At 45.5% G+C, this 13,579-nt stretch overlaps 2 protein-coding genes across 16 annotated transcripts in view; one reads left to right on the top strand and one right to left on the bottom strand.

Moving 5' to 3' along the window:
• The window catches only part of CNOT1 (CCR4-NOT transcription complex subunit 1), an 89,359-nt gene extending 80,199 nt beyond the window's left edge, over positions 1–9,160 (top strand). For all 11 annotated transcript variants that reach the window (XR_016225012.1, XR_016225011.1, XM_051846836.3 and 8 more), the window contains exons 41-49: positions 159–322; positions 505–622; positions 3,008–3,109; positions 4,479–4,652; positions 4,994–5,143; positions 6,025–6,205; positions 7,292–7,424; positions 8,601–8,735; positions 8,822–9,160. Coding sequence is in view for 9 of the 11 variants with exons in the window: in XM_051846836.3 (XP_051702796.1) it covers positions 159–322; positions 505–622; positions 3,008–3,109; positions 4,479–4,652; positions 4,994–5,143; positions 6,025–6,205; positions 7,292–7,424; positions 8,601–8,735; positions 8,822–8,900 (1,236 nt within the window). In the remaining 2 variants the exon portion in view is untranslated. The remainder of the gene's footprint in view (positions 1–158; positions 323–504; positions 623–3,007; positions 3,110–4,478; positions 4,653–4,993; positions 5,144–6,024; positions 6,206–7,291; positions 7,425–8,600; positions 8,736–8,821) is intronic.
• Positions 6,325–13,277, bottom strand: SETD6 (SET domain containing 6, protein lysine methyltransferase). 5 transcript variants are annotated; one of them, XM_051846838.3, is made up of 9 exons: positions 13,136–13,277; positions 12,811–12,906; positions 12,577–12,721; positions 12,354–12,495; positions 12,057–12,251; positions 11,801–11,921; positions 10,913–11,093; positions 10,665–10,807; positions 6,325–10,517 (listed from the first exon to the last, which is right to left on the bottom strand). In XM_051846838.3, the coding sequence occupies exons 1-9, from the start codon at positions 13,160–13,162 to the stop codon at positions 10,209–10,211; spliced, it is 1,359 nt and encodes a 452-aa protein (XP_051702798.2). In that variant the 5' UTR covers positions 13,163–13,277; the 3' UTR covers positions 6,325–10,208. The 5 variants fall into 5 exon arrangements, 3 of the variants coding, with proteins under 3 accessions (XP_051702798.2, XP_069918080.2, XP_051702800.2); XM_070061979.2 differs by having other exon boundaries at positions 11,864–11,921; XM_051846840.3 differs by having other exon boundaries at positions 12,057–12,116.
• Between the last annotated feature and the right edge of the window lie 302 nt (positions 13,278–13,579).

The following is a 13,579-nucleotide window of genomic DNA, read 5'->3' as shown; positions in this document are numbered from 1 at the left end:
CAGACAAATGTATGGCCTCTTTAGATACTGGCACATGATTTTGTCTTCAGGTGGTATATATCCTTTCCTTTCATGTGGTACTTAAAAGAAGCATGACTTAAAAATGGCATGTGAATTATCCATGAGTGTATAAGGTCCCATCTGTGTGTTCTGTATAGGTCCTTGGTATAGTAGTGGGAGTTCTCTTACAAGATCATGATGTTCGGCAAAGTGAGTTTCAGCAGCTTCCCTACCATCGAATTTTTATCATGTTACTCTTGGAACTCAATGCACCTGAGCATGTGTTGGAAACCATTAATTTCCAGACACTTACAGCTTTCTGGTGAGTATTGTTAGGTTTCAGTTGAAGTTAAAACTCTTGGGGACTGAGGCTTTTTTTTTTTTTTTTTTTGAGAGGGGTTTTGTTTTGTTAATCTGCAAGACAACTTGTACATTGCCTACATTTACATGCTATTCATTATCTGAGTTGGACTGTGCTTCTCATTAAAGTTTTTCTTCTTTTAGCAATACATTCCATATCTTGAGGCCTACCAAAGCTCCTGGCTTTGTATATGCCTGGCTTGAACTGATCTCCCATCGGATATTTATTGCAAGAATGCTGGCACATACGCCACAGCAGAAGGTGTGGCTGCAATTTATCTCCTGCAGATTAAGACTGTAACTACTTGGGGCTTATGATCAATGCCTATACACTTCTATTAGTCATTTAGTAGTAATTGTATTTCTTTAGCTTGGTTGGGAATTATTTTGCTCAGGTCCTAGAGGGGGGTTTAATAAGTACTTAACAGCCTTTGCCTAAAAACTGCTGTCAGTGATTAGGGTTGTTGCCTTTCCAATGCTGTGTGTCAGCCCTCTGTGTCAGTTGGCCGGTCTATGTATGCAGAGCATGGGAGGAGGGGGACAGAGAGGAATCTCATATGGGGTATCCCACATGTGTGGTAGAGGCCCAAGCCGTCATTCGTCATTTGCCACCTTTCTAGGCACATTAGCAGGAAGCTAGATCAGAAGTGGAACAGCCAAGGCTCTAAGCAGCACTTCAGTGTGGTATGTCATCATTGCAAGTGGCTGCTTGACCTGCTGTGCCAAAACACTGGCCCCAAGTTAAGGATCCCCCCCACCCCCACCCCCCCACCCTACCCCTTTTTTTAAGTTGAAATCTTTCTGCAGGTCCTTAGAGGTATGACTGAATCTCTGGGTGATGGGTCTCTGGAGCTTGCTGGTTTTCAGGTTCTCACTGTAAATGCTAAAGTTTCTCACACAGGTTGAATATCACTGGGTTACTTTATTTGAAGGATTATGATCGTTTTTTTTTTAAGAGTTTTTAGTTTAACTGGGAAGATAACACAGTCATTGTAGGAGGCTTCTCTTCGATTTTTCACTTAAATGCCAAGTGAGTACTATAGAAAGTGCTCTTATCCGGCCCATTAGATAAAAAGAAAATATGACTACTAAGTGTTTGGGATTGGATTGGGGCAGAAAGTGAAATGATCCTTGACTGAAGCTTCATTTGGAGAATGGAATTCTTGGGGAAGGGAACACAGCGTAAAAGAATAAAATTATCCATGACTGAACATAATTGGTATATATTGCTGAAAATAGAGGATTAATGGTATTAATTCAGTGAGGTTATTTACCAGGAGTTGAGGAATCCAGAGGAGGAAAACATACAGTTGAAACCCAGGAAAACAGCTTATCTGTTGGAGGAATGTTTTTTGGTATATGTGAACACAAGGTTTCTCAATTTGCCCCCCCCCTTTTTTTTTTAAAGATTTATTTATTTGAAAGAGTTAAGAGAGAGAGAGAGAGAGACCTCCTCTTTTTTTTTTTTTTTAACTTTAATTTTTTTTTTTTTTTTTTTTTGACAGAGTTAAGACAGAGAGTCAGAGAGAAAGGTCTTCCTTCTGTTGGTTCACCCCCCAAATGGCCGCTATGGCTGGAGCTATGCTGAGCCGAAGCCAGGAGCCAGGTGCTTCCTCCTGGTCTCCCATGCAGGTGCAGGGCCTAAGCACTTGGGCCATCCTCTACTGCTTTCCCAGGCCACAGCAGAGAGCTGGTCTGGAAGAGGAGCAACCGGGACTAGAACCCGGCACCCATATGGGATGCTGGCGCTGCAGGCGGAGGATTAACCAAGTGAGCCACAGCTCTGGCCCCCTTAACACTTTTTTTTTTTTTTTGAGAAATACATCGTAGACCAGCTGGTTCCCTCCCCAGATGGTTGCAACAGGCAGAAGCCAGGATCTTTGTGGTTTCTTTTTGTTGTTGTTGTTGTTAAGATTTATTTCAATTACTTGAAATTTCGAGATAAAGCTTGGGGGGGGGGGTCTTCTATCTGCTGGTTCACTCTCCAAATGACTGCAACAGCCAGAGCTGAGCTGAGCTGAAGCCAGGAATCAGGAGTTGTTTTTTTTCCCATGTGGGAGCCAAGAGCCTCCCACATGGGTGCAGGGTCCCAAGGACTTGGGCCATAGCAGAGAGCTGGATTGGAAGTGGAGCAGCTGGCACTCAAACTGGCACCCATATGGGATGCTGGCGCTGCAGGCTAGGGCTTTAACCCATTGCCCCACAGCGCTGGCCCCAGAAGCCAGGATCTTCATCCAGGTCTCCCATCTGGGTGGTGTAGGTCCAAGCACCTTGGGTCATTTTCTGCTGCCTTCTCAGGCATGTTGGCAGGGGTCTGGATCATAAGTAGAGCAGCTAGGACTTGAACTAGTACCCATAAAGGATGCTGGTGCTACTCTGCACCACAGTGGTCACCCCTTTGTTTTAATTTTGTTAAAGGCACAAGGGAACAGTAGTTTTTGAAGTTTTATGGAGGTAGTTTGAGATGTCATCTTCCATTTTCTTCATAATTATTTAGTCCTTTTTAAAGGCAATTTTTAAGGAGAGAAACTGTGTTAATAAATTAATTGTATTTATGTGAAGATGATTAATGGTGAAGTTATAGGGCAGTTGGCCTGGACAAGTTGATAAGGTGAAGTTGTGACTCATGTACATTTCTTTGTTTTAGGGGTGGCCTATGTATGCACAGCTACTGATTGATTTATTCAAATATTTAGCGCCTTTCCTTAGAAATGTGGAACTCACCAAACCTATGCAAATCCTCTATAAGGTAATTGATTTGGATCTATACATTAAAATGACTTGAGAACTTTAAAAGAGAAACTTTTAGCTGAGGATATATGGCCTTATTTTGTCTATTTTTTGTTGTTTTAAATATTTTTATTTATTTGAGAGGTAGAGTTATGGGCAGAAAGAGGCAGAGAGAGAGGGGTATTCCATCTGCTGGTTTGCTCCCCAAATGGTTGCAATGGTCAGAGCTGGGCCAGTCAGGAGCCAAGAGCCAGGAGCCAAGAGCCACCTTCTGGTCTCCAACATGGATGTGGGGGCCCAAGTACTTGGGCCATCTTCCATTAGTTTCCCAGCACATAAGCAGGGAGCTGGATTGGAAGAGATACATTCGGGACACAAACTGACACTTCAGGCAGAGCTGGCCCCTTTGTTTTCAATACTATAATGTATATTCAGAAAAGTGCAAAGATCAAACATGTATAGGGCCCAGAGCTTAGGGCATTCATATGTTCATCTTTTGTTTTGCAAAATACCTGTACCAGTTTGTGCTTCTCAGCAGCCTGTTAACTATTGTCTTTTTCTTGCCATACTGGTATAATTTTAGCCATTTTGGCAGTAATATGGTAGTATTTCATTGTGAATTCAATTTGCATTTTCTTCATTTCTTAGGTTTTCATATTTAGATTGACCATCTGGATAGCCATTTTAGTGAGGCTCCCATTGCATTATTTGCTTGTATTTTTATTGGATTGTTTGCATTTTTCAAATGAGTTCATGGATACAAACCCTTCATTCATGTGTCTCCACTGCTGAAAGTATCATAGTTTGTATTGTTATCTAGCAGCATGCCACCCCCACCCCCCTTTTTCTTTCACCCGAGGATTCATTTATTTCAAAGGCAGAGCAACAGAGGGAGAGATTTTCCACTCTCAGGCTCACTATAGCTGCAAAAGCCAGTGCTGAGCAAGACTGAAGCCAGGAGCCTCAACCAGGTCTTCCATGTGGGTGACAGGAGCCTAGGTACTCTGCACCATTCTTTGCTGCCTTCCCCGGGCATGTTAGCAGGGAACTAAATTGGAAGTGGAGCAACTGGACTTGAAACAGTATTCCTAACATGGAATGCCAGCGTTGCAGGCAGCAGCTTAACCCACTGTGCCACAATGCTGGCTCATCTAGCCTCTTCTAGCATATTCATTTAAGGTTCCAGACTTCTAATGCCTAGTTTTTCATGATTTCTAGATGTAAATATTTTGACCAAAAACTGTGATACTATCATGTTGATAAAGATCTATAAACTTGTATTTGTCATTGAAGTCTACTTTTTGCCTTTTTTTTTTAACTTCATAAAAAGAAAACTGTTAAATCCGTTTTCTTAGTGTGGAAATGTTTTTTTTTTTTTCTTAAAACAGGGTACTTTAAGAGTGCTGCTGGTTCTTTTGCATGACTTCCCAGAATTCCTTTGTGATTACCATTATGGGTTCTGTGATGTAATCCCACCCAATTGTATCCAACTAAGAAATTTGATACTGAGTGCCTTCCCAAGAAACATGAGGCTCCCGGACCCATTCACCCCTAATCTGAAGGTAAAAAATTTGTATGCAGTTTTAAGAAAAATGACTTTTCTTGTCCAGTTGGGGATTCTCTTCCAAGACTGGAGCTTTAATGAGTGAGGGATGACATTCTATTCTAGACTCTATTTTGAAATCTGGGTCAGGAAAAATTGGTTAGTGGTTCAGAGTAGAAATCCCTACAAAAAGTACTCATCTTGCCTTAATATTGAAAGGAAATACTGAGAAATCCATATCATTTTTATAGAGATTATTATAAGATTGGTTGAACTAGTAAAATGTGGCAGCTCTAATTTTCAAGACATTTGTACTGTATGTGGACTCTAAGTGATTGTGACTCTTGGTATTTGTGGCAGGTGGACATGTTGAGTGAAATTAACATTGCTCCCCGGATTCTCACCAATTTCACTGGAGTGATGCCACCTCAATTCAAAAAGGATTTGGATTCTTATCTTAAAACTCGATCACCAGTCACTTTTCTGTCTGATCTGCGCAGCAACCTACAGGTTAATTGCTTTGGCTTAAAACTCTATCATGCCTTCCTGAAAAGAATTTTCTATGCATGATCCTATATGTGGCCCATTTGGGAGTTAGTATTTTCTTTTTCTTTCTTATTAAAAGATTTATTTTATTTATTGGAAAGTCAGAGTTACACAGAGAGTGAGGCCTTCCATCTGCTGGTTCAATCCCCAGATGGCCGCAACGGCCAGAGCTGCTCTGATCCGAAGCCAGAAGCCTCTTCCGGATCTCCCATGAGGGTTCAGGGGCCATCTTGTACTGCTTTCCCAGGCCATAGCAGAGATCTGGATCAGAAGAGGAGCAGCTGGGACTAGAACCGGCACCCATGTTGGGATGCCGGCGCTCAGGCCAGGGCTTTAACCCTCTGCACCACAGCACCTGCTCTGGGAGTTAGTATTTTCAACCTGATTTAAGAACTGTCATTTCTATTACTGGGGTGAACTTTACTGGATTATATATTTTACTGGGCCATTTCATCAGTAACACATTGCTGTAGTTTTCCATGAAACCACCCGGCAAGTGACTGAATTTCCCTAAGAATAGAGCACTGACAGTCATTCCCTGTTTTATACAAAAATGGATTATGTTAACTCTGCAAAATGACTTGAGGTTGTATTGTCTTTCCAATCTTAACCATGTGACAATGCATATTTTGACTTGAGAGTTGTATCACAAGTACAGTGATACTGTGTGGTAAACCTCTGACTTCTTGAGGAACACCACAGCGTCAGCCCCAGAAATTGTGTGCTAACATCACCAACTCAAAGCATGTATCTGCCATTCAAATCACAAGGTTTAAGAAGTTTGAAAATACTGATGCTGTAGTTAGTGCTCTGCAGGAGTGAAGTTTTCTGTTTTGCTCACTTAGGTGTCCAATGAGCCTGGCAATCGCTACAACCTCCAGCTCATCAATGCACTGGTGCTCTATGTAGGGACTCAGGCCATTGCGCACATTCACAACAAGGGCAGCACACCTTCAATGAGCACCATCACCCACTCGGCACACATGGACATCTTTCAGAACCTGGCCGTGGACTTGGATACTGAGGGTGAGTGAAGCCCATCGGTTCTTAGTAAAGTGCTATATGCTTTTCATCACAGTGTATTCACAAAAGCATGTGTTAAGCCACAAAAGAGCATGTTCTGACAGCACATTTACAAGCCTGGCTGGTTATTTTATCCTTTTATTGGAAATTACCTTTTTGCTTAATACAGAAAACAGAGCAAGGCACAAAGACAGGAATTATCCAGAATCCTGCTATTTTTCGGCCAAAGATTTCATATTTTGCAGAAAGTTCACAGTACAACTCCAATTGCAGGCTGTATGTTTCCTAGTTGAGCTACATTTTTTCTGGTGCTCTGTATTTATTCAAGACTTAAGTTAACAGATTAGCTGTACAGCCCTGATCCTTTTAGCATAGTACACTTTAGAACCACTCTTAATATTGCTGTTGCATCTAAAGAGGGTGATTTTGATTATATTTGCTGTTTACCAGTTTGTAGAAGTGATTTGAGACAGCTTCAAATAACAGAATTGAATACTAGTACATGTAAGAATTTAGCAGTAAGAAGACAGTCTATAGGAAAGTGTTAAGGGTCACTGGTATCTCTTACAAACATGAGCAGTATCGAGCAAACCCAGTTATTCCAGTATAATGTAGTGGTTGTCAAAGCGTTTTCTGGGAACATTTGGTAGTATCCTTAATACCTTTTAAGGAGGGCTGTTAATAGTAAAATAGCATTTGCCATTTACCCATTTGCCATGGTTTTCCAGTTTATATGAAATGTAGTAGCAGATTACATGTAAAAGCAGAAAAGAGAATCCAGATGTCTTCTATTGAGAAAGACATTAAAAAGCTCTTCAAAAAGTAAAATGGTAGCATTCATCACTGAATATCAGGGAAGACTTTTTTATTAACATGTTTTTATTGTATAGCTCTTACTTACAAATTATGTTTTAAAATCTTGTAATGTGGGAAATACTGATAAAAACAGAAAAGAAAGCTTCTGGGATCCTGAGAACCACTGGTTTAACTACAAGTGTCTATAAGCAGCCTAAACTCCAGCCAGTTGGAACTGTTATCCCATGCTAGCCTTTTAAAGCAAGGCCTAAGTTGAGTTTTTGTACTTCCTAGGTCGCTATCTCTTCTTGAACGCAATTGCAAATCAGCTGCGATACCCCAATAGCCACACTCATTACTTTAGCTGCACCATGCTGTACCTTTTTGCAGAGGCCAACACTGAAGCTATCCAGGAACAGATCACAAGGTAAGATTTTTCACATGCTTCTGCCTGGACTTTGTGTTATCAGGCATCTTTTACATGTCTGGTAATATGTTAAATTTGAGATTGAGTTTTGAAGAATATGGAGATAGTTCCTGCCCTCCCCAATAATTAGGATTTTTTGTTTTATGCATCAGACTAAGTGGAGAATTAGAAATCTTTTTGAGGTAGAAAGTAGTTCACAATAAAAGGCATGTCATTTTGATTGAAAGTCAAGAATTTGAAGAGGTAAAAGGAACAACATTTTTAACCAGAGCCCTGAATTATGCAAGGCCAATTAAAGTCTAATAGTAGTTAGTAATCTGTTGTAGACTGCTTGGACTTCAGCACTAGAGACTGGGGAATAGTTAAGTCCCAACTGAATAAGATACATACAGGTTAACTGCCTGTTAAAGCTAGGAACTTCATCTGGGTCCCCCCACTGGGTAGCAAGGACTTAACTGCTTGAGCCAAGACCTGCTGTGCTTTCCTAGGTAGCTCTAAGCAGAGCTGGGACCTGAACCCAGAGATTGCAGTGTGGGAGACTGGTATCCTAAGTGGTATGAGTGAGATGCTGCAGCAGAGGTGCAACTCCCTCCCCACACTACTTCTGACCTTCACAAGAGTCTTTGATTCACTGGGTCTCCCACATGGGTGGCAGGGGCCCAAATACTCAGGCTACCTGCTTTTCTAGGCCATTAGCAGGGAGCTGGATTGGAAGTGGAGCAGCCAGGGCCCAAACCAGTGCTCACATGGGATGCCAGCATCACAGGCAGCAACTTAACCTTCCTGCACCACAACACTGGCCCCTAAAAGCACATTTTAAATGTGCATTTCTAGTACTTACAATGTAAAGTGTGATATTCTTCAGAATTTAAATGCCAAAAGTTACTGCTTATAGATGGTAATGTACACTTTGTGATTATTTCTTCCTTAGGGTAAATTTAGAAATAATTGGATGTGAATATTTAAGCCAATATTGTTAATATTCCATTGCTCAGCAAGAATCATGATTTAAACCCAGATATTCTAACTAGAATCCATCTGCATGAGCACACTGTATTGTATCAAGATCAATTCAGCTGTCTTTTTCCTAACTCATCTCCCTAGTAAGCCTTTACAAAAAATAATGGCACGGTTGTGAATTTCTATGTAATGCTGACACTTTCTTCTTTTCCCCAGGGTTCTTTTGGAACGGTTGATTGTAAATAGGCCACATCCTTGGGGTCTTCTTATTACCTTCATTGAGCTGATTAAAAATCCAGCGTTTAAGTTCTGGAACCACGAGTTTGTACACTGTGCCCCAGAAATTGAGAAGTGAGTTTTTGTTTGCATCATCTAAGGATGAGCAGCTTGGGTCTGTGGTTGAGATGCGTTTCTGATAACTGTGTTCCATTCTTCAGGCTATTCCAGTCGGTTGCACAGTGCTGCATGGGACAGAAGCAGGCTCAGCAAGTAATGGAAGGCACAGGCGCCAGCTAGATGAAACTATGTCTCCGTTGTAAAGGTGTCAGCCTGGAGGTCCCAGTGCACCAAGTTCATAAACTGAAGAATCCTTTCTGCTCTTCCTGACTTTCCCAGCCCTTTGGTTCTTGGGTATTTGCCCCAACTACTGCTGGGGTGAGCCTCCCTGTCTATGTGGGCACGTTCCAAAGTTTAAATGCATTTTTTGACTCTTGGCCAAAATTTAGAAGATGCTGTGAATATCATTTTCAACTTGTGTAAATATATGAAAGAGAAAACCTTTGTCTGCAGCTTCTTGGGTCTGTGCAAAATGTGTCCGAGGAAAGCATACTTATAATGAGGCAGGCAGTTGATGCCATGCGCTTGTCTGAAGGCATAGCTCGTGGTGTCTCTAAGAATAGTGTATTAACTTAGTTTTTTAAAATGTGAACCATGGGAATGGTATCCTGGGGGTTTCTAGTTTGCCCTTCCCAAACCTGTTCTAAAGCTGAACACAGAATACCACTTGTACCAACTAGCTTCTTCACCTTGGCCCCCTGAGATGCGGTCAAGTCTAACATTCCTTCTGATATACAACCTAATCTTAAGAATTCCCTCCATTACCTCACTGAATAGCCCTACAAAGTTGAACAAAAAGACAAAGGACCAATACTACCCTTATTTGTAAGGATTAAGTATTTTGTAGCCTTTTAAGTTCCTGGGCATTGGCTCCCCCCACTTCCTATATATGAGTCACTGTGCCTTTCTCAGGAGCAGCAGCCAGTGCTGGTAAAGAAAGTGGACAGCCCAGTGGAACACCAGCTTCCTGCTGAATGAGATCTTTCCCACTCCTAAGCTGACCTGTCTACATGTCCAACAGTATTTTTGTATAGTAATTACCTTTTCAGCAAGAGATACACCATTTTTAAGAAAAACTTACCTTTCCTTTAACGGTGGTCAAGTTTTGAAGACCAACAGTTCTCACAAAGGGCCATTTACAGGGTTGCCTAGATCCTAATAAAAAAGGTTTTGACCTCCTCAAGATAGATACAGGTTCAAACCAAGCTTCCTGCAAAGTCCCTGAGTACAGTAAGACGACCTATCACTACCGCATTTCTGCAGGCTTTAGTTAAAATCGAGACACTAGTGATTCGAAAGCATGCTGTTACCAGTCCTCGAACACATCACCCTTACCTCAGAGTTCATCCTAGCACATCTCTGCTACTTTTCCTTCTGGTATTTAACAAGAACGGCAAAAGATCCACACTTTCTTCCTTTTCAAGCAATAAAAGTTATCAGCCTAGAATAAAGTTCTTTCTTCTGTTCCTTCAGGCCATTTGGAACATACTAAAGAGTCATTTCCAACAACTGGTGTAAGATCATCTTCTGACCATAGCGAACCTGTAAGGCTTGCTGTTCCCTCCAGCTGAGTTTGGTGTAGACCTCCTTATTACTGAGTAAATCCTGCTCACTTTTTAAGTCTGTGGTATAGGTTTGCAGGGTCAACAGAACACTGTCTCGAAGCAACTGTTTCCACGGTGCTTTGAGCTTGGGGATATTTTTGAGTGTCAGGCTGCCCTCTTCTTCCCTTTTATCATCTCCCCATCCATCCTGGTCTTTAAATTCTCTGAACTCCTCAGCAGCCATGCACAGTACCTAGAAACAGACATGGAGCCCCTTAAGTTAGGTCATACTACTTATATATTTCCAAAATTGATGTCAAGTGTCCCCTCTCATCGCCTAGTTTTATTTTGCTCCCAGTACTCAAATTTGTCAGCATAATGGCCATTCTTGGCTCTTTACCTTCAGTGTGGTGGTCAGTTCCTCTTCAGTTAGCACCTCCTCACGTCCAATTACAAACGCACCCTCTTCTCCTACCATCTCCAGTTTGCACAAGAAATCCCAGCGCTCATACAGTAGGAGCCGTTCAGCCTCAACTTTTGCTTCTGTAAATAAATGGCGTCAAAGACTCAGTATACCAAAGGCTCATTTCTCCTTCAGTCTACAAGTCATTTGCTGTATCAGATTCAAAGAGCTAAGGAGACACTCACTCTGTAGTGCTGCTTCACGAACTGTCACCATTTGGATGTCGGCTGTGTCATCTGTGTTGTCAGGATATGGTTCAACAAAGCCATACATATGAATCAGTTGCCAATTAGCCATTTGTCCGTAAGTGTTGAAAATCTCATGGCCTTTAGGAATGGGCTGAGTGGCCACCATGCGAAGATAATCCTGGGGTGGAAGGGAGAAAAAGCCCCCAGCAGGTGTAGGTCAGCTATGGGACTGAGGCTGTAACTACCAATGGCCTTTTACTTCCTGTTGGTCTCACCCCTTTATGCTACAGCATAGGGCATAAATTAAAAAGGTCAGTCTCACTAGGTAAATCTGCTCAGTCATCTTTAGCACTTAGAAAAGTTGCCAGTTTTTAAAAGAACACAATAGGAAAGACAAACGGGGGAAAGGGTTAACAAGTACTCCCTCCCCGAAGAAATAACCACATCCACTAGTATTTTAATCCCGCAACTTCTCACATGAAATGGAACTGGTATAAAAGCAGCCCTGGGCTCATCTGAGACTTCCGGCCTCTGAATGAGCATCCCCAGCTGCTGCTGCCCCTCCCAGAATCTGCGCTGACAGGGCAGCTGCTCCAGGCTGCTATGCACACTGCACCCAAAACAGCCACGGGGGAACGGAACATTGTTATGTAGACCCCAGGGCCCTAAGCACTACATAAATCAGGAGTAATCCCGGCCTTGAGGGCTTTAAGCTGTTTCGTGTTGAAATTATTTTACTATAATATGCATAGAAAGGTACACCTGTGAGGAGCTAAATTCACCCATTCATTTCTGAGTAGGAAAATGGAGCCCAGTGACAACACTGGTTTGAGCAAATACGCAATCACCAATGCACTTAGGAAGAACTAGGTGGGATCCACTCACTGCAGAATATTCTAGATTGGCATTGTGATTGGCTAAGTGGTTTAGAATGTCTGCTGCAGGCACCATCAAAGGGGAGTTTGGCTCCTTTTCATCCTCCTCTTCCTCCAGTGGTTCTTGAAAGCTGCCACAGAGAGAACTTGGCTAAGGCCCAGTCTGGGGTGAGGGACTGGGGGTGCAGCTCACTTGTTCTTTCCCCCCTTGTCCCTCAACATTGTTCAAGGATGAGGGTTGGTCCTCCAGGGCTCTACTCACTGACCTGTAGGCCATCACAAGGGCCACGAGCTGATGGTAGAGTTCCAGGGAGTGAACCTTGGGGCTGAAGAGATCAGGATGGGCTTCCATGAAGGGCAGCACGATGGAATAGTACTCGCTGCGGATGCTGGCCAAATCCTTCTCCACGGCCTCAGGTACGCCCGTGCCCTGCAGCAGGCGCCGGCGCTCCTCCTCTGGCCTGCAGGGACACTCCCACCCAGGTGCCCTTCAAACACTCGCCAGGACGGGGGTTTGGGGGTCCCTGGCCCGGGTACTCCCCAACCCTTCCCACAGCTCTCACCAGAACATTGGGTGCTCCAAGCGGCCCAGCTCAGGCCACAGCGCAAAGTAGGGGCTCCATGGCGAGGCTGGGGCCTGCAGCTCGTGAAGCAGCGCCAGCAGCAGCGGCACCCAGCCCGACTGGCTCTGCAGCGCGCCTCGCTCTGAGGAAGACAGGGGTGAGTTGCCCGGCCCGGCCCGGCCCGGCGGGCCCGCGTAGGTGCCCTGTGCCGCCCCATGCCCACCTCGCTCCAGCAGGTCGCCGATCGAGCAGGTGTGCTGTGACAGGATCGCAGCCCGCGGCACCGCGAACAGCAGCTCGCCGCGCTGCACGCTCTCCCGCGCCACCATGCCGTAGCCCGCCACCGTGCCCTGCCGGCTCACGGCCACCTGGGCAGGGGAAGGGCAGGGAAGGCCGGGTCAGAGTGGCCCCTCGGCCCGCCGCGCCTCCTCCACCGCTCCACCCTACCCTCGCTCACCTTGGGACTCAGCTCCAGCCCCACTTGCTGGCACCAGCTCAGGAAGCCGGCCACCGGGTCCGCGCCGCCGCCGCCGCCGCCCTCCAGCCCCGCCACCTGAGAGAAGCAGGCTCAGTGACCAGGCGCTGCCCCGCAGGGTCCGCGTGAGGCCAGAGCAGACGGCGGCGCGTGCGCGTTGCGGACGACGGGTGCTGGGTGGGGGAGGGGCGCGCGGAAGCCGAGGCCGAGGACCCGGCGAGAGAGGAAAAGGGGCGCGCAGGCCGCCCGCCACGGCCGGGGAGGAGCGGGCCTCGCGCCCGCCGCCCGCCACGCGCCCGCCACTCACCCGCGGCCGTTTCGCCTGGGTCGCCATGGTCGGAGCGTGCACGTCCGGGCCGGCCAGTGCCCGCGCACCGGCGTTTCCGGCGTCCGCGGCCCCGCTGCAGGGGCAGGAGGCCTCTAGCCCCGCCCAGGCGCCGGAACCACGTGGGGTAAGTTTGGTAACGCGGGGAGCAGACGCTCTGGGATGCGCGGCAGGTGGCCTCGCGGCGCCTTCTGGAGTGGGGTTAGGGGTTAGAGCACGCGCAGTGGGCGCGCAAAGGCGTGTCCCGGGCTGCTTCCAGCCCGCTTCTGAGCCACGAACAGCCCCTCGACCTGTCCCGGGGGGGGGAGGGGGGCTCAGACTTCCCCCGCTTCGGGGTTGGCAGGTGGGGGCCTGGCAGTCGCCAACCGTTTGATCTCCATCTGCGTTGCCCACGGCCGTGTGTCCACCTAGAGCAGTTCGTGGATG

Source organism: Oryctolagus cuniculus, chromosome 18 (genome assembly GCF_051225735.1).
Source record: "Oryctolagus cuniculus isolate XC-2025 breed Fujian yellow rabbit chromosome 18, ASM5122573v1, whole genome shotgun sequence".
Lineage (NCBI taxonomy): Eukaryota > Metazoa > Chordata > Mammalia > Lagomorpha > Leporidae > Oryctolagus > Oryctolagus cuniculus.
The sequence above is the reverse complement of the archived record's forward strand: the minus strand, read 5'-3'. Positions and strand labels throughout refer to the sequence as shown.

Bases quoted from the DNA above. Each gene is read 5' to 3' on its own strand.
- SETD6 (XM_051846838.3), bottom strand. From the start codon at position 13,162: ATGGCGACCCAGGCGAAACGGCCGCGG. The intron at 12,907-13,135 runs GTGAGTGGCGGG...TGCTTCTCTCAG, and splicing joins CCCAGGCGAAACGGCCGCGG to GTGGCGGGGCTGGAGGGCGG. The intron at 11,094-11,800 runs GTGAGTGGATCC...CTTCCACCCCAG, and splicing joins CCAATCTAGAATATTCTGCA to GATTATCTTCGCATGGTGGC.